The sequence below is a fragment of the Microtus oregoni genome, unplaced genomic scaffold (genome assembly GCF_018167655.1).
Source record: "Microtus oregoni isolate MIOR12 unplaced genomic scaffold, Mior012 000033F_ref0000390, whole genome shotgun sequence".
In the NCBI taxonomy this organism is placed as follows: domain Eukaryota; kingdom Metazoa; phylum Chordata; class Mammalia; order Rodentia; family Cricetidae; genus Microtus; species Microtus oregoni.
This window is the reverse complement of record NW_024543092.1, coordinates 3,533,964-3,560,211: the sequence shown is the minus strand read 5'-3', so window position 1 is coordinate 3,560,211 and position 26,248 is coordinate 3,533,964. Positions and strand designations below refer to the sequence as shown.

Sequence of the window (26,248 nt, the reverse complement as noted above, 5' to 3'; positions counted from 1 at the left end):
CAAACATCTCACAGATTACATTTTTTTTCTGTCATTCAGCACCCCTCCCCCAGTACAGTTTTTTTTCTTCTTTTTCATTTCCAGTACTATTTGACATTTCTTATGATCTTAGGCTGTAATCCCAACCTGCTATTCTAGGACTCCCATGAATTTTCCAGGGTGCTAAGTGGGGGCTGTGAGGTTTTTACGATCTCCTGTAGACTGTAATTTCAGGATAAGATTGTGTGCACTAACTCAGCATTTCTTTGCATTCATATGAAATGATATAATTGACCTGAACGGCATTTCAGGAACTCAGGTCTGATGGTCAGTCTGAAATTGAAATATTACATGGAAATATAAGTAACTTAGACCTGCTAAGATAATTATTAAAAGATGAACTGTTTTGTTACCTGGGGTTCACCTGGAACTCCCATACTGCAGTAGGCACAATAATATCTCCGGGGCCTTCCCTGGCACATGGCACAAAACTGAAGGCTGTTTTGTACTCACTGAACAGAAATTCACTTAGGAGAAAAGTAGGATGCAGGCAGTGGTCAGGAAGTCTGTTGTTTTGTTTGAGGGCACCTCGGGGCTGAGCAGCCACTGAGGGATTAGATCGTTTTGGGGTGTGGGGTGGATTGATTGAAAACGGTCCCCATAGACACAAAGGGAGTGGTATTACTGGGGCTGTGGAGGAAGCTTTAAAGCCCAAGCAAGTCTCAGTGTCGCTCTCTCTCTTTTGCTGTTGTGTTCCATCTGTTTGTAGAACTCTCAGCTCCCTCTCCAGCACCATGTCTACCTGCACGCCACCATGTTTCCTGCAATGATGATAATGGACTAAGCCTCTGAATTGATCGCCAGCCCCAATTAAACATTTTCCTTTAGAAGAGTTGTTGTGGCCATGATGTCATAGCAATAGAACACTCACTAAGACAGGGTTTCAAGACTAGATTCCAACAGCTATCATTGTTTTGGAGTGAAACTGGGACCAGTGATCGTTCATAGCACACCAGATTCCTTGAGCTCAATCATAGTGGTTAAGGCTGATTTTCAATTGGATAGAGTGTAGACTCACCCAAGAGACAAACCTCAGAGCAGATCTGTGGGTCAGCTTTTGTAGAGGTGGGTGTCTTAGTGACTTTTCTGTCTTCATAATAAAGGATGACCAAGGTAGTTTATAAAGAAGGCATTTAACTGGGGGTTCACAATTCCAGAGGATTTGAGTCCATAACTCTGTTGGATAGTTTTTTTTTTTTTAAATATTTACTTATTTATTATGTATACAATATTCTGTCTGTGTGCATGTCTGCAGGCCGGAAGAGGGCACCAGACCTCTTTACATATGGTTGTGAGCCACCATGTGGTTGCCGGGAATTGAACTCAGGACCTTTGGAAGAGCAGGCAATGCTCTTAACCACTGAGCCATCTCTCCAGCCCCTCTGTTGGATAGTTTTATGTCAACTTGACACAAGCAAAAGTCATCTGAGAAGAGAAAACCTCAATTAAGAAATGCCTCCATGGGCTGGAGAGATGGCTCAGTGGTTAAGAGCATTGCCTGCTCTTCCAAAGGTCCTGAGTTCAATTCCCAGCAACCACATGGTGACTCACAACCATCTGTAAAGAGGTCTGGCACCCTCTTCTGGCCTTCAGGCATACAGACAGAATATTGTAAACATAATAAATAAATAAATATTTAAAAAAAAAGAAATGCCTCCATACGATTGGGTTGTAGGCACTTTCTTAATTAGTAATTGATGACCCCTAGTCCATTGTGGGTGGAGCTATCCCTGGGCTAGTGGTTCTGGGTTTTAAAAGAAAGCAGGTTGAGCAAGCCAGTAAGCAGCACTCCTCCAGGGCCTCTGCATAAGCTCCTGCATCCACATTCCTGCCCTGCTCAAGTTCCTGTCCTGACTTCCTTTGATGACGAACAGTGATATGGAAGGGTAAGCCAAATAAGCTCCTTGCTTCCAACTTGCTTTTTGGTCATGGTAACAACCCTAACTAAGACAAAGACCACCACGGTGGGAAACACGGCAGCAGGCAGCACGCAGGCATAGCGCTGGAGCGGTAGATGTAAACAGAAAGTTCACATCTGATTCACAAGCGTGAGGCAGAGGAAGAGAGAGCTAACTAGGAGTGGCATGGCCAAAGCCCACCCCCAACAACAGATCTCCTTCAGCCAGGCCACACCTCCTAATCCTTCCCAAACACTTTCACTAACCGTGGACCAAGCATTCAAATATATGAGCCCACGGGGGCCATTCTCATTCAAAACACCATAGTAACTGTAGGTGGCACCACACCATAGGTTGAGGTCTGGGAGAAAAAGAAAGGGGAGAAAGCGAGTTGAGCATCAGTGCTCACTGCTGTCCCCTTGCAGGCTTTGGCTGCGATGCCACCAACTGCCTTATTCCGGCCACACCAGGCCTTTACTGCCTTAACAGACACTTCCTGTTCAGTCAAAGTAAACTTTTCTTTCTGTAAGCTGGTTTTGTCGGGGTGTCTTCTGGTGGAGCTGGGGTGTTGGTGAGCCATCAGCATTGCATGGAGGGGAGCGGTGTCCCCAGGCTTGTGGAGACAGGGGCATCAGTTGCTCCCAGCTGTGCAGAAGAGGGAACCACAAGCAATGCTACTTGGTGTCACTTCCTTCTCTGTTTACTCAGTAAGGAGAACTCCGGTCCACCAAGGAACTCCAGAAAAACACGAAGTGTTGTGCAATGCCAGACTCTGCAGCTCCTGAAGGCAAGGCACCAGGCAAGTCCCCCTGGATGTCCTTAAGACGTTCACTGCCTGAGAGAAATGCAAGCTTTAGCCACCCAGCTCTAAAACTACCAGTGGATGCCTGTGTTAGTGGTCAGGATAAGGTGTCTGGGGGCACACAGGGGGAATAGAATGCTATGGGAGGGATGACAAAAAGCTTCCTGGAAGAGGTGACATTGGAAATGGGCCGAGTAGGATAGGGATTTTGCTGAAGCACCAGCAGAGATTCTGGCTTTAGGTCAGAGGCATTTAAAAAGCTTGGGGCTATGAGTTCCTGAAGATGTGCTTTGGAGATTATTCTAAGTGTCTGGCTCCTTTCTTCGTCTCCAAGCAGGTTCTTTCTTTCTCCTTTCTCTCCCACCCCCACCCCGCCCCGCCCTACTTGCACCTAGGACATTTATCGTTCTTCGCTCCTTATTCCCCGCCCTCCCTTCTTTCCTTTCTTCCTCCCTCCCTCATTTTTGAGAGGGGGTCTCAGGTAGCTCTCGATGTGGTCAAAGATGACCTTGAACCCTCATCCTGTTTCCCCCTTCCATACTGCCGTGGTTACTACCACTCCGGTTTCACTATGTGCAGGGGATGGAATACAGGGCTTCCTGCAATGCTAGGCAAGCCCTCAGGCCCTCTTTTTTTTTTTTTTGGTTTTTCGAGACAGGGTTTCTCTGTGGCTTTGGAGCCTGTCCTGGAACTAGCTCTGTAGACCAGGCTGGTCTCGAACTCACAGAGATCCTCCTGTCTCTGCCTCCCGAGTGCTGGGATTAAAGGCGGGCGCCACCACCGCCCGGCTTCTGGCCCCTCCTTGGATGTAAATTTCTTAAAAGATTCTTTCTACTCAGGTGGCCTTGTTTCCTAATGCAGTTTCTCACAAAAGTTTGTTCCACCAATCAGCAAAATCAGAACTATCAAGATTCCGAGTAGAAATGCCAGTTCCTGGACCCCAATCCAGACTGACTGAACCCAAAACTTGGGATTTCATCTGCAAATTCAAGCCAGGCAGAGGCAGATTCAGAGACTGGGAGCCCTAGGGGTTGTTTCAAAAGTTCTGAGCCAAGAGGGGCAGCCCACAGGGTTCCTGTTTCAGGCTCCAAGCCCACAGTGGGGCACACAGCTCGGACAGCTCTGCAGCCATCAGGACCGGGCGGTCGCGCTGACCTCTTGAGAGGTTTCCGTAAGATTTTTTCCCCTCCCTCCCGAGGGAGGGAGGTCAGAGGCACGGATCAAAGATCACCCTCCGGGTTTTTTGTCTCACAGCAGACACACCCGGAGTCTTGGCTAAGCAGATCAGGTCTGGCTAGGAAACAGAACCAGGGCCGGTAAAATGCCACGGCTGGCTAGTAACGGACTTACTTGGTTGTGCACCTGAGTGAGGCAACCTTCTCGGGGGTCCTTAGGCAATCAAAATTCACCAGACCCAGCCACGCCCAACTCCCCGGGGCCCACAACAGTCAGTCATCTGACCAGTCTGGTCTTGGTCAGGTGACAGGGGCGGAGCACATTTGGCAGAAGACGGAAGACCAAGGAGTGCTACGCCAGCCTCCGAAGGTGGCAAAGAAAGTCAGGGGCTGTCCTGGTGACACGCGGGTCCCAGAGGTCCCCCCATGCTGACGCGCATGCGCCTGGCACTTCTGCTGCCGCTCCTGCAGCTGCTACCGCTCCTGTCAAAATGCAGGACCACGAGTCCCCCGCGCTACGACCCCACGTGGGAGTCTCTGGACAGCCGCCCTCTGCCCTTCTGGTTCGACCAGGCCAAGTTTGGCATCTTCATCCACTGGGGAGTGTTCTCCGTGCCCAGCTTCGGTAGTGAATGGTTCTGGTAAGTGCATACCCCTGCCCAACACACACCCTGTTCTTTGTGTCCACCTAGGCAATGGCAGTCAGTAGCCAGTCCACCTGGCGTTGAGTGCTGCCTGCTTGTCACTGTTTTGGCCGTGGGTCCATTTGTAATTCCAGATGTTGAATAGATAGTTTCTTGACAGGGTATCTCGCCTGTATCGACATGGAATATATTTGCTTCCCCTGAGTTCCTAGGCACACTGTAGGTGGGCCTGGCTGTGCCTGTGTGCATAGGGTAGTGCCAGTCTCAGAATTAAAAAAAATGCTTCAAAGGGGCTGGAGAGATTGCTCAGCGGTTAAAGTCACATACTGCTCTTGTAGAGGACCAGAGTTTGGTGCTTAGCACCCGCACTGGGAGACTCACGACCATGTAATTAAAAATAAGATACAATCTTTTAAAACAAATGCTTCATGGATCAGGTATGAAATTAAGATCTTTGCATGCTAAAGCAACAAAACCACAAAGCAAATAAAGGGGTAATAATCGAGGTGAATTACGTCACCTTATCTTCAAAGTCACATGATGGTAGATGGGCATAAACTTCTTAACTCTTTTAACCTGTTTCTCTCTTCATTAGAAATTCCCAGAAACGTTGGGCGGTGGTGGCACACGCCTTTAATCCCAGCACTCGTGAGGCACAGGATCTCTCTGAGTTCAAGGCCAGCCTGGTCTACAAAAGCTAGTTCCCGGGCCGCTAGGGCTATTAGAGAAACCCTGTCTCGAAAAACCAAAAAGAAAAAAAAAGAATAAAGAAAAATAGTTCTCAGAATCGCCAGGTGGCTCACGACTTTCGTCCCTGTACTTGGGAGGCAGAAGCAGGCAGATCTCTGAGTTTGAGGCCAGCCTGGTCTACAGAACTAATTCCAGGACAGTCAGGATTACACAGAGAAACCTTGCCCCATAAAACAAAAACAACAACAAAGAAGGAAGTCCTAGAATCTGTCTGATCCACTAGCCAGCATGGGCCGCTGTGATGGATGCTCGTGAAGTTCGTGTGTGCCTTTGGGCCAGGCACAGGACACGCTGCTGCGGTCTGTGAAGTCCTTGAGTAGTCCCAGCCACACAAAGCTGCTCTCCCACCTTGGGGAGGCAGTGCTGATTGTGGGTTTGCTCAGCCTATGGAACTGCTTTCCCCGTCTCCCCAAAATGTTTTCTGTTAATGAATATGGTAGACGCATGTTATGTTTTAGGTCCTGTTGTCTTGCCTTGAAATCTTAGCTGATTATGTTCCAGTGAGCTAATGTATGAAGGGAAATATTACGTCACATGACGTAAGTGAAGAATTGGGAGAATCAGTGGCTGGATAACCAGAGGACAAGATGGGGAACGAGGCGAGAGTATTGGTTTACATAAGCTGCCCTCAATGCAAAGTCACACTGGTAAAGAGATGACAGAGAACCTAACAGTAATCTGTGTGTTGGGGGGGTGAGCCGCCACGGGGTGAGCCCAGGCAATTTCTTCAAGCATTTATGTGTGCTCTTTCTTTCCCTCTCACAGGTGGTACTGGCAAAAGGAAAAGAGACCCAAGTTTGTGGATTTTATGAACAATAATTACCCCCCTGGTTTCAGATATGAAGATTTTGGAGTACAGTTCACAGCCAAGTATTTCAACGCCAACCACTGGGCAGATATTCTCCAGGCCTCTGGTGCCAAATATGTTGTCTTAACTTCCAAACATCACGAAGGTAAGCAGAGCACATACAACATCTGCTAACCATGGTTTGGGAATGTAAGGGCATTTTTTGGGGGCGGAGACATTAAAGAATCACAGGTAGAGAGATGTTGAGTGTCGCTTACAGTTTAAGGATCACCTATCCCACTTCAGTTGGAAAGCATGATGAATCCAGACAGCTAGTACCATAGAATGGAGGGAAGATGAGCACAGGGTTTTTTTTTTTTTTCGAGACAGGGTCTTCATTCCAAATAGTGAAAATGATTGTTCTGTGATAATGTGTGTCTCTATTAGAGACCATCCACTACTATTGATTATATATATTGCATTAGATGTTGTGCTAACAGTTGGCAGGAGTGTGTAGCTTAAACCACTACAGACACCATGCTGTTCCCCAAGAACCTCAGATTCTGAACTGGAGACAGTGTAGAGCTTTTACAATGCACCCTGAAAATTGCTTTGAAAACACCAATCCCACATTATTTATGTTCTCCTCTGTTTGTTTAGATGAGTACCAGACAGACTGCAAAGTCTGCCAAGGGATGGTTATTTGGAGAAGCCGTGAATTGTGTGTTCCATTTGAATTGTTTCATGGGATGAAATTTCTTAAGGTTAAGGTGATAATGCTCCCAGGGGTTTCCTGCTGTCATTTTCCAGGCTTTACCTTGTGGGGTTCAAAGTATTCCTGGAACTGGAATGCCGTTGATGAGGGGCCGAAGAGGGACATCATCAAGGAACTTGAGGTGGCCGTCAGGAACAACACTGCCTTGCGCTTTGGACTGTACTACTCCCTGTTTGAATGGTTCCACCCGCTCTTCCTGGAGGATGAGGCCAGTGTGTTCGAGAAGCGGCACTTTCCCACTTCTAAGACGTTGCCTGAGCTCTATGAGTTGGTGAATAAGTACCAGCCCGACGTTCTGTGGGCGGATGGAGATGGGGGCGCACCAGATCACTACTGGAACAGTACTGGCTTCTTAGCCTGGCTGTACAATGAAAGGTCTGTACACTTTTATGCACATGGACTTGCCTGCAACACCCCTAAAGGATATATAAGCATTTACTTTTCTGTGGTTTTGTGCACATTTGTGGTGTAGGTGGAAGAAATCATTATAAACAATGTTTATTAGCTCGGTCAGTTTTAGCAATCAGAAGTAAAGAAGTCAGGAGTCAAATACAACCAAAATGGTTTTGTAATCAATTAAAAAAACATCATCATTGAGAAATGATTGGGACCATCCCCTTCTGTTTGGGAGTCAAACTGCCCCGTGAGTGGAGCCCTGCCTGTTCTTTCTACTTGATCCACCACACAAAAGAAATTTGGGGATTATATTTCACGTGACGTCAACACTCAATTTTTCAGAGATTTTCCAGTAGTAGGCACAAAGCATAAGAGAAAGGCTAGGATGTATAAGGCTATTTAGTCTTGGGGGAGAAACCTGGTCTGGAGTATCGATTGAGCTTAGTCTACCATTCATAGCACGAGAATGGGAACCTCGGGTGCTATACAGTGCTCCATACAGTGTCTATACAATGCTCTATACATTGTCTATACAATGCTCTATACAGTGTCTATACAGTGTCTGTACAGCTCTCTGTACATTGTCTATACAGCACTCTATACAGTGTCTATACAATGCTCTATACATTGTCTGTACAACGCTCTATACAGTGTCTGTACAGCGCTCTATACAGTGTCTGTACAGCACTCTATACAGTGTCTATACAGTACTCTATACAGTGTCTATACAGCGCTCTATACAGTGTCTATACAGTGCTCTATACAGTATCTATATAGCGCTCTATACAGTGTCTATACAGTGCTCTATACAGTATCTATATAGCGCTCTATACAGTGTCTATACAGTGTCTTACAGCGCTCTATACAGTGTCTATACAGTACTCTATACAGTGTCTATATAGCGCTCTATACAGTGTCTATACAGTGTCTGTACAGAGCTCTGTACAGTGTCTATACAGTGCTCTATACAGTGTCTATACAGTGTCTGTACAGCGCTCTATACAGTGTCTATACAGAGCTCTATACAGTGTCTATACAGTGTCTGTACAGCGCTCTATACAGTGTCTATACAGTGCTCTATATAGTGTCTATATAGCGCTCTATACAGTGTCTATACAGTGCCTGTACAGCACTCTATACAGTGTCTATATAGTTCTCTATACAGTGTCTATACAGTATCTGTACAGCGCTCTATACAGTGTCTGTACAGCACTCTATACAGTGTCTATACAATGCTCTATACAGTGTCTATACAGTGTCTGTACAGCGCTCTATACAGTGTCTATACAGAGCTCTATACAGTGTCTATACAGTGTCTATACAGCGCTCTATACAGTGTCTATACAGAGCTCTATACAGTGTCTATACAGTGTCTATACAGCGCTCTATACAGTGTCTATACAATGCTCTATACAGTGTCTATACAGTGTCTATACAGCGCTCTATACAGTGTCTATACAGAGCTCTATACAGTGTCTATACAGAGCTCTATACAGTGTCTATACAGAGCTCTATACAGTGTCTATACAGTGTCTATACAGCGCTCTGTACAGCGCTCTATACAGTGTCTATACAGAGCTCTATACAGTGTCTATACAGCGCTCTATACAGCGCTCTATACAGTGTCTATACAGTGCTCTATACAGTGTCTATACAGCGCTTTCCTGCGCATCCTCCTCACTGGACTCTGGATTATATGCCTGTTATCTGCACTGTAACAACAGTGAAGGAATTCATTCTTCAGAGGAATTTGCTTTAGGCCTGGAAGCTGGAACGTGAGAGTCAGGGCTCCAGTCACCACAGCTGTGGTCGGCCTCAGACACAGAGGCTTTCTGACTTCTCATGGTCATTTGCTGGGAGTGGATGTGGAGAAGATCTATTTGGCGTGACATTTCCTTTGTTTCAAGAGTGTTTTTTTTTTTTTTCTTGAAGAGAAACTCTGCTTTTCATTTCAGCCCAGTTAGGAACACGGTAGTCACCAATGACCGCTGGGGAGCTGGTTCCATCTGCCAGCATGGCGGCTACTATACTTGCAGCGACCGTTATAATCCCGGACATCTTTTGCCACATAAATGGGAGAACTGCATGACAATAGATCAGTTCTCCTGGGGCTACAGGCGGGAAGCTGGAATCGGTGATTATCTTACAATTGAAGAATTGGTGAAGGTACAGTAAAATATGTTGTGGGGGCTATGACTCTGGAATGTTCTTAATGATGAGATGTGACAAGGATTTTTTTTCTTATGATTGGGGTAGTGTAGTGTCACAGACTCAGGGCATTATTCTCTGTGTTTGTTTCTATGAAGTGATTTAATATATATGTATGTGTGTATATACATAAATATATATATATATACATACACATATATATGGATAGACACATGGGAGATGAGTTATTTTTTCTATCTCAAACTATATTTGTTCTTCACTTATTTTTCTTTTAGCAACTTGTGCAAACAGTCGCGTGTGGAGGAAATCTTTTGATGAATATCGGTCCCACACTAGATGGCATCATCCCTGTAATTTTTGAGGAGCGATTACGGCAGATGGGAGAGTGGCTCAAAGTCAACGGGGAGGCTATTTATGAAACACACCCTTGGAGAGCTCAGAATGACACTGCCACTCCAGATGTGTGGTAAGTTTTCCTGATTGACAAGTGCTGTTTGGATAGAGGAAAGCGCTTAATATCTGAGCTATACACACACACACACACACACACACACACACACACACAGAGAGAGAGAGAGAGAGAGAGAGAGAGAGAGAGAGAGAGAGAGAGAGACTTAGTGGCTGCTACCTGTACCACACATGTTCCACCATGACTCAAATACAAAGAGAAGGGATAAGAATAAGAGTGTCATTGAACATTATGTTTATTAAATTCTGCTTAAATCCTACCTAGATATCCCCTAATGGTGGGCAATGTTTAGCTAAATTGACGCTTACAAAATTGGAAGACGTTTAGATAAGAAAAGAACACTGAGTGGTTGATGTATAACAGACTAATGTTTAATCACTAGGAAGTTTTTTAAGTCTCTAGTTTTCAGATATTAAATCCCATGAAGTTAGTAAGCAAGCAAGTAAGGTATAACCAAGGGCAAAGCCAACAGTAAATTAAAATTAGCCAAAGCCCTGTCTCAAAAAAACAAACAAAAAAAAAAACAAACAAAAGAACAGCTTTTCTAAAGAATGTGAGATGATTTCCGGTTGTAGTTTCATTTACATTTTACCTAACGGACTTAATGTGAGTATCATTTCTGATGCTCACCCACTAGCGTACAAATCTGACCACCACAGCTAGTGTCTCTGCAGGGGCACTTGGTACTTCTTATTCTACCTTTTGAGACAGGGCTTGTTTCTCTCTGTAACCCCGGCTGTCCTGGAACTTGCTCTGTAGACCTGGCTGTCCTCGAACTCTGCCTCTGCCTCTCATGTGCTGTGATGAAAGGCGTGCACCACCACCACCAGACTTAGAATAGCTACTATGTTTTTGTTTTATTTTTTCCAGATAGACACTTCTATTTTTTTGACGCTTCTATTTAAATTGTAAAAAATAATAATTCCAAACAAGAGTTACCACTAACCCCATGACAACTCACCAGGGAAGGCCCTGTTTTACCCTCCCCCTTCTTGAAGTCCCCTGTGCCTAACCAACAGCCTGGGGCAGTACCCTGCACTGTTGCTGGCTTTTCCGAAGAGGAAGGGCATGGCAAGGCTCACCACCTTTGGAAATTGCCTGAAACCAACTGAAATAGTCCAGTCCGAAATCCCTAACTCTTTTTATAGATGTCTCTATGGGTGACACCTTGGCTTGGGGCGGGAGCGAGAAAGGTTGGACCAGAACAGCCTGTGGGCTTGCTTAACTTCTCCTGGAACAAAGACAATCTGTCGCTTGTTAGGCTTATACTGTGGCAGGTTGGAGGCTGAAGGTCTGTTAGTTCATTTAGTGCAAGTGAAAAGGGTGGCCCAGCCTGGGATACTGAAGTCCTCTGATGGCAAGGCAGAGCCATGAGAGCCCACATTCCCTGTCACCTTCTGCTGAGTAATGGGGTGGGGAGGATGTCCCCAGTGCTGGTACTTCGAAGCCTTTCTGTGCCTGCTTGGGCCTGTACCTCGGGGCTACTATTTTTTAAGGTACAGCTGATGATCTTGAAGAGACTGGAATTCCTGTACACTACAGTGTTGTGAGAACACAAAACCACAGCTAGTATGTAGACAATATGTCAGCCCCTCAAAACGTTAGAGATAGGAATACACCACTACCCTGCAGTTCCACTTCTGAGTAAATATGCAAAAGAATGGTACCATAAGAACTATATTTCCAGAAACTGACATGTAAGAGCAAAGGGGTCCATTCATGGTCAAGCTAAGTGTGTACACACACTGAGGTTTTTGTATGTTATTCAGCTTCGGGAAGGAAAGAAATGCTAAAACGCAGATGAATTTTCAGGAGTTTGTGTCAAGTGAAAAGACCAAGTCACAAAGAGGCAAATATTATTTATGAGCTACTTAGAGTAATCAAAATTATGGAGACAGGAGCTAGGGTAAGAGAGAATGGGGAATTGTTTACAGGGTATAGTGTGGCCTGCCGCTCAGGTAATTCATCATCTGTATCCTAACTCCTGAGCCCTCCTTCTCTCTCTTATACTCCTTTGACAGAAGCCTGCCTCTAGCTCCCTCCAGCCATCCCTTCTGAGGCTGCCCCCTGAACTATTGGTCACATACGTACAATGTCAAATTAGCTCACATTTGGCTTTAAGCCCAGCCCTGTTTTCTCCCTCACATCCCAGATCCTCCAGGCAAGGCCGTAGCACAGTTTGTATTTCCACGCCTCATTTCCAGGCTCCCCTTCTTAGTTCCTTTCCTGCCCACATACAGACATGTTATTTATTTTATCTTTAAAAGTTCGCCTTCGTCTCCAGCTGCCTTCCAGTTCTCTCCTTTCATTCATAATAAAATAGCTTACAGAACAGTTTTTAGTGGTTGTTTCTAGCTGGAGCTCCATTCTCTTCCTGTTGATCTCTCTCAGTTTGGACTTCCATCCCACTCTTCCTCAGATCGCTTTTGTCAAGACTACAGTGCTCTCTCTCCCTTGCCTGGCCCAGTGGCTGGTGCTCCGTTTCTGAAATTACCGGCAGGATTTGCCTCAGAGATTCAGACTCATTGGCTGTTCCTTGTTAGTCTCCTGTACTTAACCTTCCCAATCAGTAAATCTTGAAGTGTCCTTGGGCTTCCAAATTTCTCTATCTTAGTTCCCCAACTGACATTTGGTGACAGTTCTCCACCTTCCTTCTATAGCCACAGATGTCTTAGTTAGGGTTTCTACGGCTATGAAGAGACTCCATGACCACGGCAACTCTTCTAAAGGAAAACATTTAACTGGGGCTGGCCTACAGGTTCAGAAGTTTAGTCTGTTATTATCACCGTGGGATACAATGGTGTGCAGGCATACATGATGCTGGAGACGTAGTTGAGAGTTTTACATACAGGTTAGCAGCAAGAGAGAGAGAGACACTGGGCCTGGCTTAAACATTTGACACCTCAAAGCCAACCACCAGTGACACATGTCCTCCAAGAAGGCCACACCTCTTGAATAGTGCCACTCCCTATGATTTTATAGGAACTATTTTCATTCAAACCACCACATTCCATTCTCTGACCCTTGTAGGCTTGTAGCCACACATATCGTAATGCAAAGCTACATTCAGTCCAACTTCAAAAGTCCCCATCCATACTCTATCCCAGTCTCAACTCTGTTTGAAAGTCCAGTCTCTTCTGAGACTCATGGCCATCTCTTAACTGTAATTCAAAGTCTCTCTATAAATTCAAAGTCAAAAAGCTTTGACTACCTCCAACAACTAGTAGCATAGGATATACATTACTGTTCAAACGCAAGCGAGGAAATACTGGACCAAAACAAGACCAAAAAACGACCAGGGCAAACTGCAGACTCTGCATCTGCTGTCTGATGTCAAATTGCTCTCCAAGGCAATCTAGGACACACCTTCACCGCTACACACAGTGGCCTCTCTGGGCCTCCATGCCCACATGTGTGTCCTCAGCTGCTTTCCTCAGCTGTGGAGACAGAAAGCAGGTGAAAATGTACTTGAACGAGGGGCCATGTTCCAGCCTCAGCAGAACTTGGCAGCTTTGGCGTGTGGTTCTAGCTTTGGAGTCGAGGATAAAAGAAAGGGGTTGTGGACTCTCCGTCTGCGACTGATGAAAGATGCTGAGGCCAGGCATGTGGCAGGGGCGTCACTGCATGGGGGTCTAAGGAGAGGCCATTGTGTGAAGCTGTGAAGGAGAAGTCTAGATTGCCTTGGAGACCTCAAGATGTTGGAGAGGGTTTCTTTCACTGTTTAAGCTTGGCTGTCCTGGAACTTGCTCTGTAGACCATGCTGGCCTTGAACTCTGAAATCTGCCTGCCTCTGCCTCCCTAGAGCTGAGATTAAAGGCTTGTACCACTCTATAGGACCCTAAGTTTTCTTTAATTCTTTTTTACAAATTGGAAGCTTAGCTTGGGAGGGAGGGTGTCTTGTCTTAGGGCACCACTCCCTTCATTCCGTCTAGCATCAGGCTTTTCTTGAGTCTTTTTATCTCCTTGAACACGGGATTTAGCTGCATTAAGTTCCTGAGGCCCCTCTTTGCAAACAGTACATTTTGTATTTTTGCTCAGCTTGCTCCTTTTCAATATAGATCTTCATAAGCGTGGCCACGAATAACCACATGACACAGTCAATGCTAGGCTATTTTGAAATCTCTTCTGCCAAAACTGTTAATCCATAACTCTTAAGTTTATCTTCAGGCAGATATTTGAGGGGGAGGAGGCAGGGCAGAGAGAAGCCATGCTCTTCATAAACTATCACAAGAACAGTCTCTAGGCCACGTACTAAAATGCTCCTTAGAAACACCTTGAGCTTGGTCCTACAGTACAAACCACCCTGAGCCCCACTGTCTCTCATGCTCCTCACTAGTGTGACCCATTGAGCCCCACTTCCAGGGTCAACTGCTTTTCTAACCCAGTCTCAAAGTCCACATTCCTCCAAACAAAAGCATGGTCCGGGCTATCTCAGCAACACCCCAGGCCCTGGTACCGACTTTTGTGTTAGTTCTTCCAACAAGGCCATACCTACTCCAATTAGGCCACACACCTCTTAATAGTGCTCTGTGAGCCGATGAGGGCCATTTTCATTTGACAGCCACAACGGCCAATTCATCATCAGATCTCTTGTTTTTTTTTTTAAAATGTTTATTTATTATGTATACAATATTCTGTTTGTGTGTATGCCTGCAGGCCAGAATAGGGCACCAGACCCCATTACAGATGGTTGTGAGCCACCATGTGGTTGCTGGGAATTGAACTCAGGACCTTTGGAAGAGCAGACAATGCTCTTAACCTCTGAGCCATCTCTCCAGCCCCAGATCTCTTGTTTTTACTTGTGAAGTGTGTATAGATTCTGGCCTCGTCTCCTCTGTGGTGGTTCTGACATGGCTCTCCACTGCCTCACCCGTGGGTTATTTTAGTGCCGTCTTGACTGATCCTCTTTCTGCCCTAGCCTTTGTTTTCTAGTCTTACTCCTGTGGTTGGGGGTGGGGTTCAGGGCATGTGGGTACTTGTGGGTACAATGTACACAAACGCACAGCACGCATGATTCCAACAGAGGACAACCTTCGGTCTCAGTCCTCAGACTCTTCCCATCTTTTGCTTGAGCCGGCTTCTCTTTCTTACGGGGCTGGAACTTCACCACAGAGACCCGGCCAGCTGACCCATGAGTTTCCAGGTCTTCATCTTGCCATCGTTGACGTTAGAGATGTACCTCTGCGTTCCGATTTTGATGTGGGATCTGGGAGTTGAAACTCAAGCCCTCACACTTGTGAGGCAAGCACTTATCATAGCTGAACCCTCTCCCAGGCCTTCACCCTGGTCCTTTTAATGCAGTCTCCAGAGAGCAATCAGAGAAAACCATGGATTTATGATTTATTTATTTAGTCAGCATTTCATGATGTAACTCAGGCTGATGTCATGCCTGGCTTAGAGTATTTCCATACCCAAATTCTTCCAAGGCTTCCAGTCTCAAGGGAGAAGGGTTTACAGAAGTCTCCTTGGCCTTATGCAATCCGGCCCTTGCTCTGTCTGCTTTCCCTGCCCCCCCCACCTCCCCATCCTATCCCCCATCCCTGGACTCTTGCTGCTGTATCTGCAAGCCAAGCACACTCTGTAGCTTTTGTGCTTGTTTCTTACTCTGGAAGGCTTTCCCACATGCTTGTGTGGAGCTTCATGTTCTTTGGGTTCCATGGCTGCCTGCTCAGAGGGATTGTCCCTGCCTATTCTGCTCAGTGCTGCAGCTGAGGCCTACTTTTCTAACACCAGTAGGCCTTGTCTTTCTGCATGTAGTCCTGGCTAGTCTGGAACTCTCAGAGATCTGCCTGAGTGCGGGTATTGTACTGACTGATTTTGGGTGTCAACTTGAAAAAAAGCTAGAGCCCTTGGAGAGGAAGGAGCCTCAGCTGAGGAAATGCCTCCATGAGATCCCACTGTAAGGCATTTTCTCATATGTCTTATATATGAGAGGGATCAATGGGGCCCAGTCCATGGTGGGTGGTGCCATCCCTGGGCTGGTGGTTCTGGGTTCTATAAAAAAAGCAAGATGAGCAAGCCAGTAAGCAGCATCCTCCATGGCCTCTGTATCAGCTCCTGCTTCCAGGTTCCTGCCCTGCTTGAGTTCCTGTCCTGACTTTCTTTGGTGATAAACAGCTATGTGGAAGTGTAAGCCAAACAAACCCTTTCCTCCCCAGGTTAATTTTTTTTTTTTTTTTTTGGTCGTGGTGTTTTGACACAGCATTAGAAACCCTCACCTAGACAGGAATTAAAGCCATGTACTCCCATGACTATGTCCTTACAACTCTGGAGATTTTTTTTTTTTTTTTGGTTTTTCGAGACAGGGTTTCTCTGTGGCTTTGGAGCCTGTCCTGGAACTAGCTTTGTAGACCAGGCTGGTCTCGAACTCACAGAGATCCTCCTGTCTCTGCCTCCTGAGTGCTGGGATTAAAGGCGTGCGCCACCATCGCCCAGCTGTTTAAAGATTTCTAGAAATACTTTGGTGAGAAATTGGGTGAACACATGACTGTATCTTTGTCTAGAGTGAATTCCTCTTATCATTTCTACTGTTCTTATTTATGATATGACTCTCAGGTTAAATGTGGTTTTCTTGGTAAAGAAGCCATCTGCTGTCCCTTTGTGGTGGTTTGAAAGAAAATGGCCCCATAGGAAGTATACGATTAGAAGGTATGGCCTTGTTGGAGGAAGTGTGTTACTGTGGGAGGTGGGCTTTGAGGTCTCCTATGCTCAAGCTAAGCCTAGTACCACAGTTGGTTCTGCTGTCAATGGATCAAGATGTAGAACTCTCAGCTCCTTCTCCAGCACCATGTTTGCTTTCATTCCACCATGTGCAGCCAAGATGATAAAGAACTAAACCTCTGAACCTATGGTCCAGCCCCAACTAAAATAGTTTCCTTTATAAGAGTTTCTGTAGTCATGGTGTCTCTTCACAGCAATAGATACCCTAAGTAAGACACCCTTTATTACAATTGTCATGTTTTCTTTTCTTTTATACTGTATGATTGACTGCCTTTTCCACTCTAGCCTAAGTCACATGAAAACAAGAATAGTGTTTGGCTCTCTGTAGCATCCCTAATAGAGAGCAGACTACATATCCCTGCATCTTTGAGTCAGTGGTAGTCAAGTCATGCAGCTCCAGTTAGCTTCCCTCTGTACTCCATTTTCACTTCCATGTGAGCAGTTTGGATAGGAATAGTAGTAACTCATGTAGCCCCTCCCCAGAACTTCCATTTAGCCAAGTGTGGCAGCATGCCTGTAATGTCAACACTGATGAAGCGAGGCAAGAGTCAAGGCTAGTCTTAGCTACAGATTAAGACCCTCTACTCTGGGCGGTGGTGAAGCTCGCCTTTAATCCCAGCACTTGGGAGGCAGTGGTAGGTGGATCTCTAGATTCAAAACTAGTCTGAAAAAAAAAAACAAAACTAGTCTGGTCTACAGAGTGAATTCCAGGACAGCCAGGGTTACCCAGAGTAACCTTGTCTCGAAAAACCAAAAGTAAGTAAATAAATAAAAGACCCTGTTATAAAATAGAGTAAAAGTCAACTTCTTTTAATATTGGTGGCCTGGAAAAGGGTGGCACATTTTATATACCATGGGGGTAAAGTAAGTATGTTTATATTACTAGTGATCACATTGTCAAATATCTGTAAAACAATTCCAGACATAATCCATAAATAAGGAGAAACATGGGGTATAACTTATTAACTATGCTGTTTGCTTGCTTGCTTGTTTTTTTTTTTTTCTAACCAGGTACACAACTAAACCAGAGAAAAAAATAGTCTACGCTATTTTTCTTAAGTGGCCCATCTCAGGAAAGCTGTTTCTTGGCCAACCTGTAGGTAGTCTGGGGGAAACAGAGGTAAGAAAGAATTTTATCTTCGCGATTCTTTTAAATTGCTGACTTAAACATGCAGAGGAGAACATAACTTCCATGTGATCCTCTTGTACCTAATTTTATCCTATTTTACTTTAAAATTAGCTTAGACAGTGCAACAATGGCAACTGTTTAGCCACAATCTTTTGAAAATCTAAGAAAACTGAACTTACAAACCACAACACCTCCCCGACGAATGATGTAGATTAGGCATTGTTTTTCATAGTTACTCTGTGGTGTTCAAGTTCACGCCAGGCATTGAAAATGAATTTTTCATAAAACGTTGAGTGCTTCCCCCCCCCCCCCCCCCGGACACCACACCAAGAGCACATCTGAATCAAAGTAAGATGTTAGGGTTCTTCTATCATTTAAGGCTGTCCTCAGACCCAGTGGAGTGCACTGTGATTGATCTCGGGGCCCTCATGAAGCTGATAATCTCTTTGAACGGAGTCATATGACTTTCCTTCTATCACCTCTCGGTTTTCTTTCCAACCCTGGAGGTTGACATTTGGAAAGATAGTTTTTAAATCTAGTCTTAAAGCACATTCTAGACCTGGATATGGCAGCAGCTACCCTTTTTATCGTCGCCTTGAATGGCATTAATTAATACAATTAAAATTTAGCACTTTTATTTTGTATTGTTCCATGTGATAAAGGGTTCAGATAAGCCTTGAGTATGTACAGAACTGCTTCTGTGAATTCACTTTCTATGAACAAGAGCAAGACTGTATCTTTGATTGAATTCATGTGCTACCAGCCATTGGAGGTCGCTGGGAACTCTGACAGTAGGGTCCGGCCAGGAGAAGGAAGTCTTTATTTCAAAGTGTGTGTGAGAACTGGGCAGGCCTGAACTGGGCAAATGGCTCCCAATTATTTCCTATCTCTCATTCTCTCTTCAAGCATTTCCCCTGCTCCGGCACTCGATTCTCCTTTCCCAATCTCTGTACATGTGCGTTTACCTTCTGAGGGTAACATGGGAACTGGAGTAAGGTGTAAAATGACATGTGAAGGTAAAAATGGACCTCGGTCTAGTACCTCTTTAGAAGTTCAGTCACCCCTTAGAAATGTCGTGGTGATATCTTTGGGAACGCTTGTACACTGTCAGTGTTTCCAATTACAGGTAGAACTCCTGGGCCATGGGCAGCCGCTGACCTGGGCTTCTTCAAAGCCAAATGGGATCACAGTGGAGCTGCCACACCTAAGTTTTCATCAGATGCCCTGTAGATGGGGATGGACTCTCGCACTAACAAATGTGACTTAGCCTGCAGCTGGGAGACGCATGCCACAGGTACTTCTAACCCCAGGAAATGGCAGGGTTTTTAATAGCACTAAAGAAATCAGGGTGGAAATGATAAGAAAAAGCAAGTCATTAGGCAATGCAGCCTCCTTTCCCTCTCTTCCTAAATAGCTCATGTTACTATTTGAATATTTCTGTGCTTTCCTACGAAGTTTTCCATTATTGAATTCATGTCTCCTATAAATCCCGGGTGACAAAGTCTGTTCTAGAGAACTTAGAAAATGGTGATACCATGGACTGAATTTTTCCCAAGTCCTATTCTTATATTGAAGCCCTAACATCCACACTCCCACTGTGGCTGTATTTGGAAACAGAACACTTAAAGAGATGATTAAGATTAAACTGAGTCAGAAGGCTAGCCCTAATACAATAGGAATCATAAGGCTAGCCCTAATACCATAGGATCTTGGTGCCCTATAGGGAAAGAGACAGCAAAGATGCTAGAATACGGGAAAGCCAGGTAGAGCGATGGCAAGAAGGCAGCCATCTGCAAGCCAAGAAGAGCATAGAAGAAACCAGATCTCTCAACACCCTGATATTGGACTTCTGGCTTCCAGGACTGTGAGAAGAATAACATCCTTTTGTTGAAGCCTTTCAGGATGGGTTTGATCTCCCCCCACCCACTCTGTTATTGAATCCTCATATAATGCAGGCCAGTATGTGATAAATTTGATTGGATGTATGTTTCCAATAAATTGAGTAATTATCGTTTCATTGTAAAGACTTCTCTCTTATTGATAAAACTTCTCTTTGCTTAGACATTTAGCATTAGTATCAAAAATATATTAATATTTTAATATTTATTGTCCCAGTTTGGAGACAGAATGAGACTGGAAGGCTGGGTTTATTTTTTAATAAGGGCTTAAACTTAAGTTGCAAACCTAGTTGAAGTTTGAGAAGGTGTTATTAGTTCCTTTCTTTTGCTGTGATTTTCATCACACCAAAGCAATTTTATAGACGGGATATTTCCTTTGGCTTTCAGTGCTGGAGGGATAAGAAGCCATCATGGTACGGAGGTATAGCAGCAGGCAGCCAAGGCAGCTGGAGATCACATCCTCCGCTACAAGTATGAGGCAGAGAGCGAACTGAGCTGTTTACCTTTCTATTCTATAAATCTTTCTTCCTTTCTTATTCCATGGCTAGTCGTGTGGCCGGGTGGCTGGCCCTTGGTGTCTCCTCCTTCTCGCCTCTATTTTTTCTCTTTGCCTGACAGCCTTGCCTATCCCTCTCTTGCCTAGGTACTGGCCATTTAGCTCTTTATTAGACCAAGCAAGTGTTTTAGGTAGGCAAGTAACACACTTTACAGATTTAAACAAATAAAACATAAAACAATGCAACACATTTTTGGATCATTTTGTTGTTATTGTTCTTTTGTTTTTTTCAAGATAGGGTTTCTTTGCCTTAACAGTCCTGGAACTCACTCCATAGACCAGGCTGGCCTTGATTTCACAGAGATCCACCTGCCTTTGCCTCCTGAGTGCTGGGATTAAAGGTGTGCACCACCATCACCCAGCCACCTTTCCATCATTAAACAAATATTTTGCAGCATGAACAAATGTAAAACATCTTAAACTAATATTCCATAACATTATCCATTGCTGAAGATCTTGCAAGTATTGTTTTTATTTCCTTTTGAGACAAGACTCACTATGTTGTCCAGACTGGACTCAAAATTTTGGGGCTCAAGTATTCTTACTGCTCAGCCTCCAAGTAGCAGGGAATATTGGTGTTTCCCACCATACCTGGCTGCTACTATCAATTATTCAAAACTATGTCAAAATCGCCATGTAAAAAAAATTTCAGTTTTTTATTTTTAGCAAAAAAAAATTAGTTCTAAATCTCAACATTTTACTAGAGAACCATATGTGTAGGTTTAAATGATCAAATTCTAGACAAAACAAACAAACAAACAAACCTAAATTTAAAAATAGGAACAAAACCAAAATCCAAATCAGTGTTGTAAGAATCTTACTACAGGTGTTGAGTCATCCATTTGAAAAAGTGTTTTGAGAGGGAAAAATTGTGAACTGCTTAAATTTTTAGGCTTCTCATCTTTACCTGATACAGATGAAAAGGAAAGGAGAAAGATGCCTAACAAAGCGATTAGCAGATGAGTGGATGTATTAGCTGTTTCCTCACTGCGGTGATTACACACCTTACAAAACAATATAGAGAAAGCAGCATTCATTTTTGGCTTGTGGTTTGAGGATACAACAGTCATCATGGTGGGAACCATGCAGCAGGGGCATGAGACAACTGATCACCTTGGGTCTGCAAGTCAGGATGAAGAGAAATGAAAGTTTGGGCAACACTTGCTTTTTCCTTTTCTCTCTTTTTATTTTTAGTTGGACCCAGACCATGGAATGGTGTTACTTACATGGAGGGTAAGTCTTTCTACTGAAGTTGAATCTCTTTGTAAATGTCCTCACAGGTATGTACAGAAGCATGTCTCTAGATGGTTCCAAACCCAGTTAGATTGACAAGGAAAATTAACCATCACTATATACTCCTTGTAACTTGACAAACAAATACACTACTTTTAACCCTGACATTCCATCCCTCATCCCCTGTTGTGTGATAAAATTTGTCTTGAGGACACAAAACACATGCCTATTTACCCCATGTAGGAAACCCATTAAAGGGGAAGGTTTCCCCAAATGAAAACATTGCAGCTCTGAAGGGGAAGGTATTCTGGCAGTCAGGAGCCAAGGAATACCACAAAGTCACGTCGTACAACAAACTTCATGTAGGAGATTTATTGGGGAAGACAGAAGGGTGACTGCCTCTGTTCAAGTGAGAAGAGCAGGGAGGGACCTAAGCAGGAGACAGGCTTCTAAGGCATTTCTTCAGGGTAGAGATCTCTAGGGTAGAAATTCCCAGGGTGGGGATTGGTGGGATTTCAAGTCCTGAGTTTGGGCAAGCCCAGGGATTGGTGAGTTTTGAAATCTGGGTATAAGCTTGAACCTGTCAGTTTCAGGAATTTCCTGAAGCTATTATGAGTTGTTCACTTTCCTGCCTAAGGAACTTTCTAAGGGATGGAATGTTTCAATCTCTGAGGAAATTTACACATCCCCATATGTTCATGGCTTACAATACAGGATGCAATGCACTCAGCCCAAATTTTAGAAATTTCCATAGTCTTACCAGTTTCAGCACTGTTCAAAATCCAAAGCTGACAAACCTCTTCCAAGACTCAAGGCAATATTGTTTAACTATGAACTACTCTGTGTAGTTGGAATTTTCCTTGGGCTGCTAAGCAGCTCTCAAATAAAGACAGAGAGATTTATTTTAATCATGAATGCTCAGCCTTAGCTTAGGCTTGTCTCACTAGCTCTTTTAACTCAATTTAACCTGTTTCTACTGATCTACACTTTGCCATGGGGCCTTTTACCCTTCTTTCATTCTGTATGTCCTCCTTTCTCGCCTCTTCCTGTCTGTTAGCCCCTGCCATCTCCCTGTCATCTTCTTTTCTTTCTTCTTGATCCTAAATTTTTCCTACTTACTCTTCATGCCTCTTCCCTTGCATTGGCCATTCAGCTTTTTCTTAGACCATAGACAGGCGAGGTAAAAGCAACACATCTTTACATAGTTAAACAAATATTCTGCAACAAGTATATAATCAAAAACCAAGTTACAGATTTCCAACGTACAAGGCAGAGAACATCCCTGTTTTAAAAGGGATGAACGGGGTATGGTAAGGAAAGATTGGGTCAGAGTAAAACTGGAACCCAGCATTGGGAACTGCCCAATCTTCAAGCTCTGTGTTCAGCATCTGAGGATTTTAATATCATCACATGGCTCCAGCAGCCTTGTGTATCCCTCTCCCTTGAGTTTCATCACTGTAGCCCCTGTAGCCTGTCTCACAGTCTAACTCTACTTCCAAGTTGTAGCTTTCCTCACTGGGTGTCCCTTGTACCTGACATCACCAACATCTTGAGGTTTCTATTACCAGAAAGACTTCACTTTTACAACTGCAACAATGGTCTTCAATGGTCCTTTCAAGGTCTTCTTGAAAGAAATCCAATACTGCCACACACTGCCGGGCCCTAGAACCTTAGAAGCTTTCTGGAACTGTGCTGCAAGCCCCCATAACTTCCTAACACTTGCATTTGGCATGTTTGAAAAAATCGTGTGGATGTTGCTGTTTGCTCTAGAAGTAGTCTGGCTTCTTTCTGCCACATCTCTGGTGGCCTCTTCTTTCCTTGGTGTCTGAACATGTTTTTTTTGTTTGTTTTTTTTATTATAGAGAAGCCCTTTAATGTTGTTCTAAGTTTAGGCTGTCACCTTTCAAATTAACTTGTACTTTCACAAGTTGGAGTCCTTGATAGGTGGGGCCATGCCCTCAGGACACTGATATTGAGAACAGCACAGAGGGTGCAATTTGATAGTACAAAACGCAACAATTGCAGTGGATTTCTTCATATCTGCCCTGTCTGAAGCTTTAAACTCATTCCTCACTAAACTGAGTTTTGTTTACCATTCTACTCTGACTATAGAGTTCAGAGCAGCAATAACCTGCCACAGTTGCTGTTCCGATCTCTTAAGGTTTTCTCTGCCAAAGTTTTCATTACTTTAGAATTCAGTTTCACTTATATTTCCAGGCCCCAAGCAGAAAGTAGCAAAGGGGGACTTTGTTTCCTAAGAATTTCCATTCCATCTGAAGCCTTCTGAGTTGGGACGTCATTATACTCGTCTTGGCATTCTGACTTTCTGGATTCCCAGTAGACTGGCTCCCGAAGTCCTAACTATGCATGCCCTATATCTAGTGTTTGTTCAGCAGGAAGCAAACTCTACAGTAAACCCCTGCAAACCAGTTCTGAAGGTCTATGAACCACATGGTGAAGTTTCTTATATCAAAGACCACACTTCTCAGTAACAGTTTTCTGTAGACCTTTTTGTCTGGCTTTGAATACCTAACAAAAGCCACTTAAGGGTTCAGCCCATCACCGTGGGGAAAACATGGGGGCAGAAGGGTGAAGCAGATCCCACCAGTCAAGAATAAGACCATTACCACATCTTAAAGTCAAATTTGAAGCAAATTTAAATACCAGCCAGGTAGATAGGTTCTAGCCAGGTCCATACCCAGGTTCCCAGGAAATAACCCCCAGAAATGTTTTGCAGGGTTTTAAAACAGCAAAACCCACAAGGTGGGCTGTGGCAGTGCACACCTTTAATATCAGCACTTGGGAGGCAGAGGCAGGCAGATTTGAGTTCTAGGACAGCCAGGATTGTTACACAGAGAAACCCTGTAACCCACAATTCCCTGTGTTTCCTATGAGGTCCAATCAGGAGCAAGCATACATCCCAATCTACTTCTTGCCTGCATGCTTTCTGCCTACATCCAATCATCCGCAAGCATATATCCTGATCATTTCCTGCTTCCAAACATCCCACCCACATATCAAGCACATAGGTTGCAGATGGGTCCAACAAACTTATTTAGGGGAGTGGCTTGTTATCTCCCGTAAACAACAGCCTCCAGCATTTCAGGAACCATCTGTCCTTGGGCAGGGGGCTTGCACAACAGAGGCATTTCGTTTTGTGGATCTCTTAGGCATACCATTTAAAACTTAAAACTTTGGCTTTCACACAGGTGGACTCGTCAGGAAGCTGAACGATAAAACACTTGTTCACCATTAGCTCTTTTGAAAGAGCCAAGGAGCCAAACCAATGCCACGACAGACTTCAGGCCTGCCAGGGACCAGGCCAGTTTCGGCTTACTGGAATTGAACAAGCAGTTCTTGGAAAGACCACAGCTCTTGTATAACCAAGCAGTAAGCGCTCTGCAGCTTTATGGAAGCTCAAGATAGCTAAAAATAGCTTCTCGTACCCTGATGCTGAAAAGTCCCTAACCACTGAGCCACCAACCAATCCTATAGCAACCTATAAACTTTGTGTTTAAACCCACCAATCAGCCCCCAGACAAACCTGCATGCAGGTATTTTTATTCTCAAATTAAACATTCTTGTTGATTGCATACGTGACTGGTGGTCTTTTTGTGGGGCTTACTATCTAGATATTGAAGGCAAACCAAACTAGATTACTGGGTTGAATAAAATAGGGACTGATGCTGCCTTTAACAAACTAAATATATGAATTTATCTCATTTTCTTATGAGTGCCATACAAAGGCAACACAATGGTCCTAAAGGGACAGAGTACTCAGTTATGAATTAGGAAAAACTTCATTTTACTTTTGTTAAGTTAAAAACACTACTAGATAAAAATTTTCCAGCCTTATTTCCAAGTGAAGTAAATGCCTTTCAAAGTTTTATACATGTGTAATATCAAGTATAGTTATTAGGTCTTAAAGGGGAAACAAGTAGAAACAACTTAAAGTTCACTTAGCCAACACACTATTAGCTGATGCTCTTTCCTGCTGACTGTTGTCTAGGATAAGCAAAGGTTTTCCGTGAGTGGCACACCCTCCACTTCTCCTGTGGGTGGTGTGCATTAACCAAAGATTAGTTACGTAACTGCAATGTCCCTCTCAAACCTCTAAAACATGATCTTGGAAATGAAATCTTTATTAATATAATGAAGTTTTGAAGGCAGCTCATGTTGGATGGAGGATGGACACTATCCTTAGAACTTGGAAAAGGGCACAAACACAGAGTTAGGGTTGTATTTCTACGAAGGGATGGCACCACCAGAATCTAATGGAGGCAAGCAAAGCACTCAAGGACTTTCCCCACAGCCTTCAGAGAGGAATAGTCCTGGGATATCTTGGTGTTAGATTTCACACCAGAAGTGAGAGAAAAAAAAGTTTTGATGTTTCAAGTAACCTAATTAACAATAATTTGTTACAGCAGCCCTAGGAGAGCAATACAAATGAATTATGCCAGTGGAACATCTTATTATCCTGACTGTGCAAGATGGTGACTGGAGAGCTGCAGCTTCCTTGGCAGCTAAGCTGACTCTGGGATGGCTAGATGAACGAGTGTTGCCTTTAAACAAAAAGATAAAAATAATAAAAAACACTATTTGTTTAATGTAAGTGAAACAGTACTAATAGTACTAAGATATGGGGAAGTATAATCAGTAGATGTACTGAAAAGTGAGACGAGACACTAGGGGAAATATTTGCTAATTAACAGTGTTTGGATTTTAAGTTAAAATGTCTAAGGGTTTATGATAACCTGTTTTAAATTACTTTCTAAGTTAGCCAGACTGTTTTAGACAAGAAGGTTCCA

At 44.1% G+C, this 26,248-nt stretch overlaps 1 protein-coding gene across 1 annotated transcript; it reads left to right on the top strand.

Annotated features, from left to right (window-relative positions):
- The first annotated feature begins 4,219 nt into the window (after window positions 1-4,219).
- Fuca2 (alpha-L-fucosidase 2) lies at window positions 4,220-25,033 on the top strand. The gene is made up of 9 exons (XM_041679950.1): window positions 4,220-4,555; window positions 6,074-6,261; window positions 6,906-7,245; window positions 9,222-9,432; window positions 9,711-9,901; window positions 17,636-17,744; window positions 18,880-19,047; window positions 21,402-21,440; window positions 24,650-25,033. Exons 1-7 carry the CDS (start codon window positions 4,341-4,343, stop codon window positions 19,018-19,020), a joined length of 1,395 nt encoding a protein of 464 aa, XP_041535884.1. The 5' UTR covers window positions 4,220-4,340; the 3' UTR covers window positions 19,021-19,047; window positions 21,402-21,440; window positions 24,650-25,033.
- The last annotated feature ends 1,215 nt before the right edge of the window (window positions 25,034-26,248 follow it).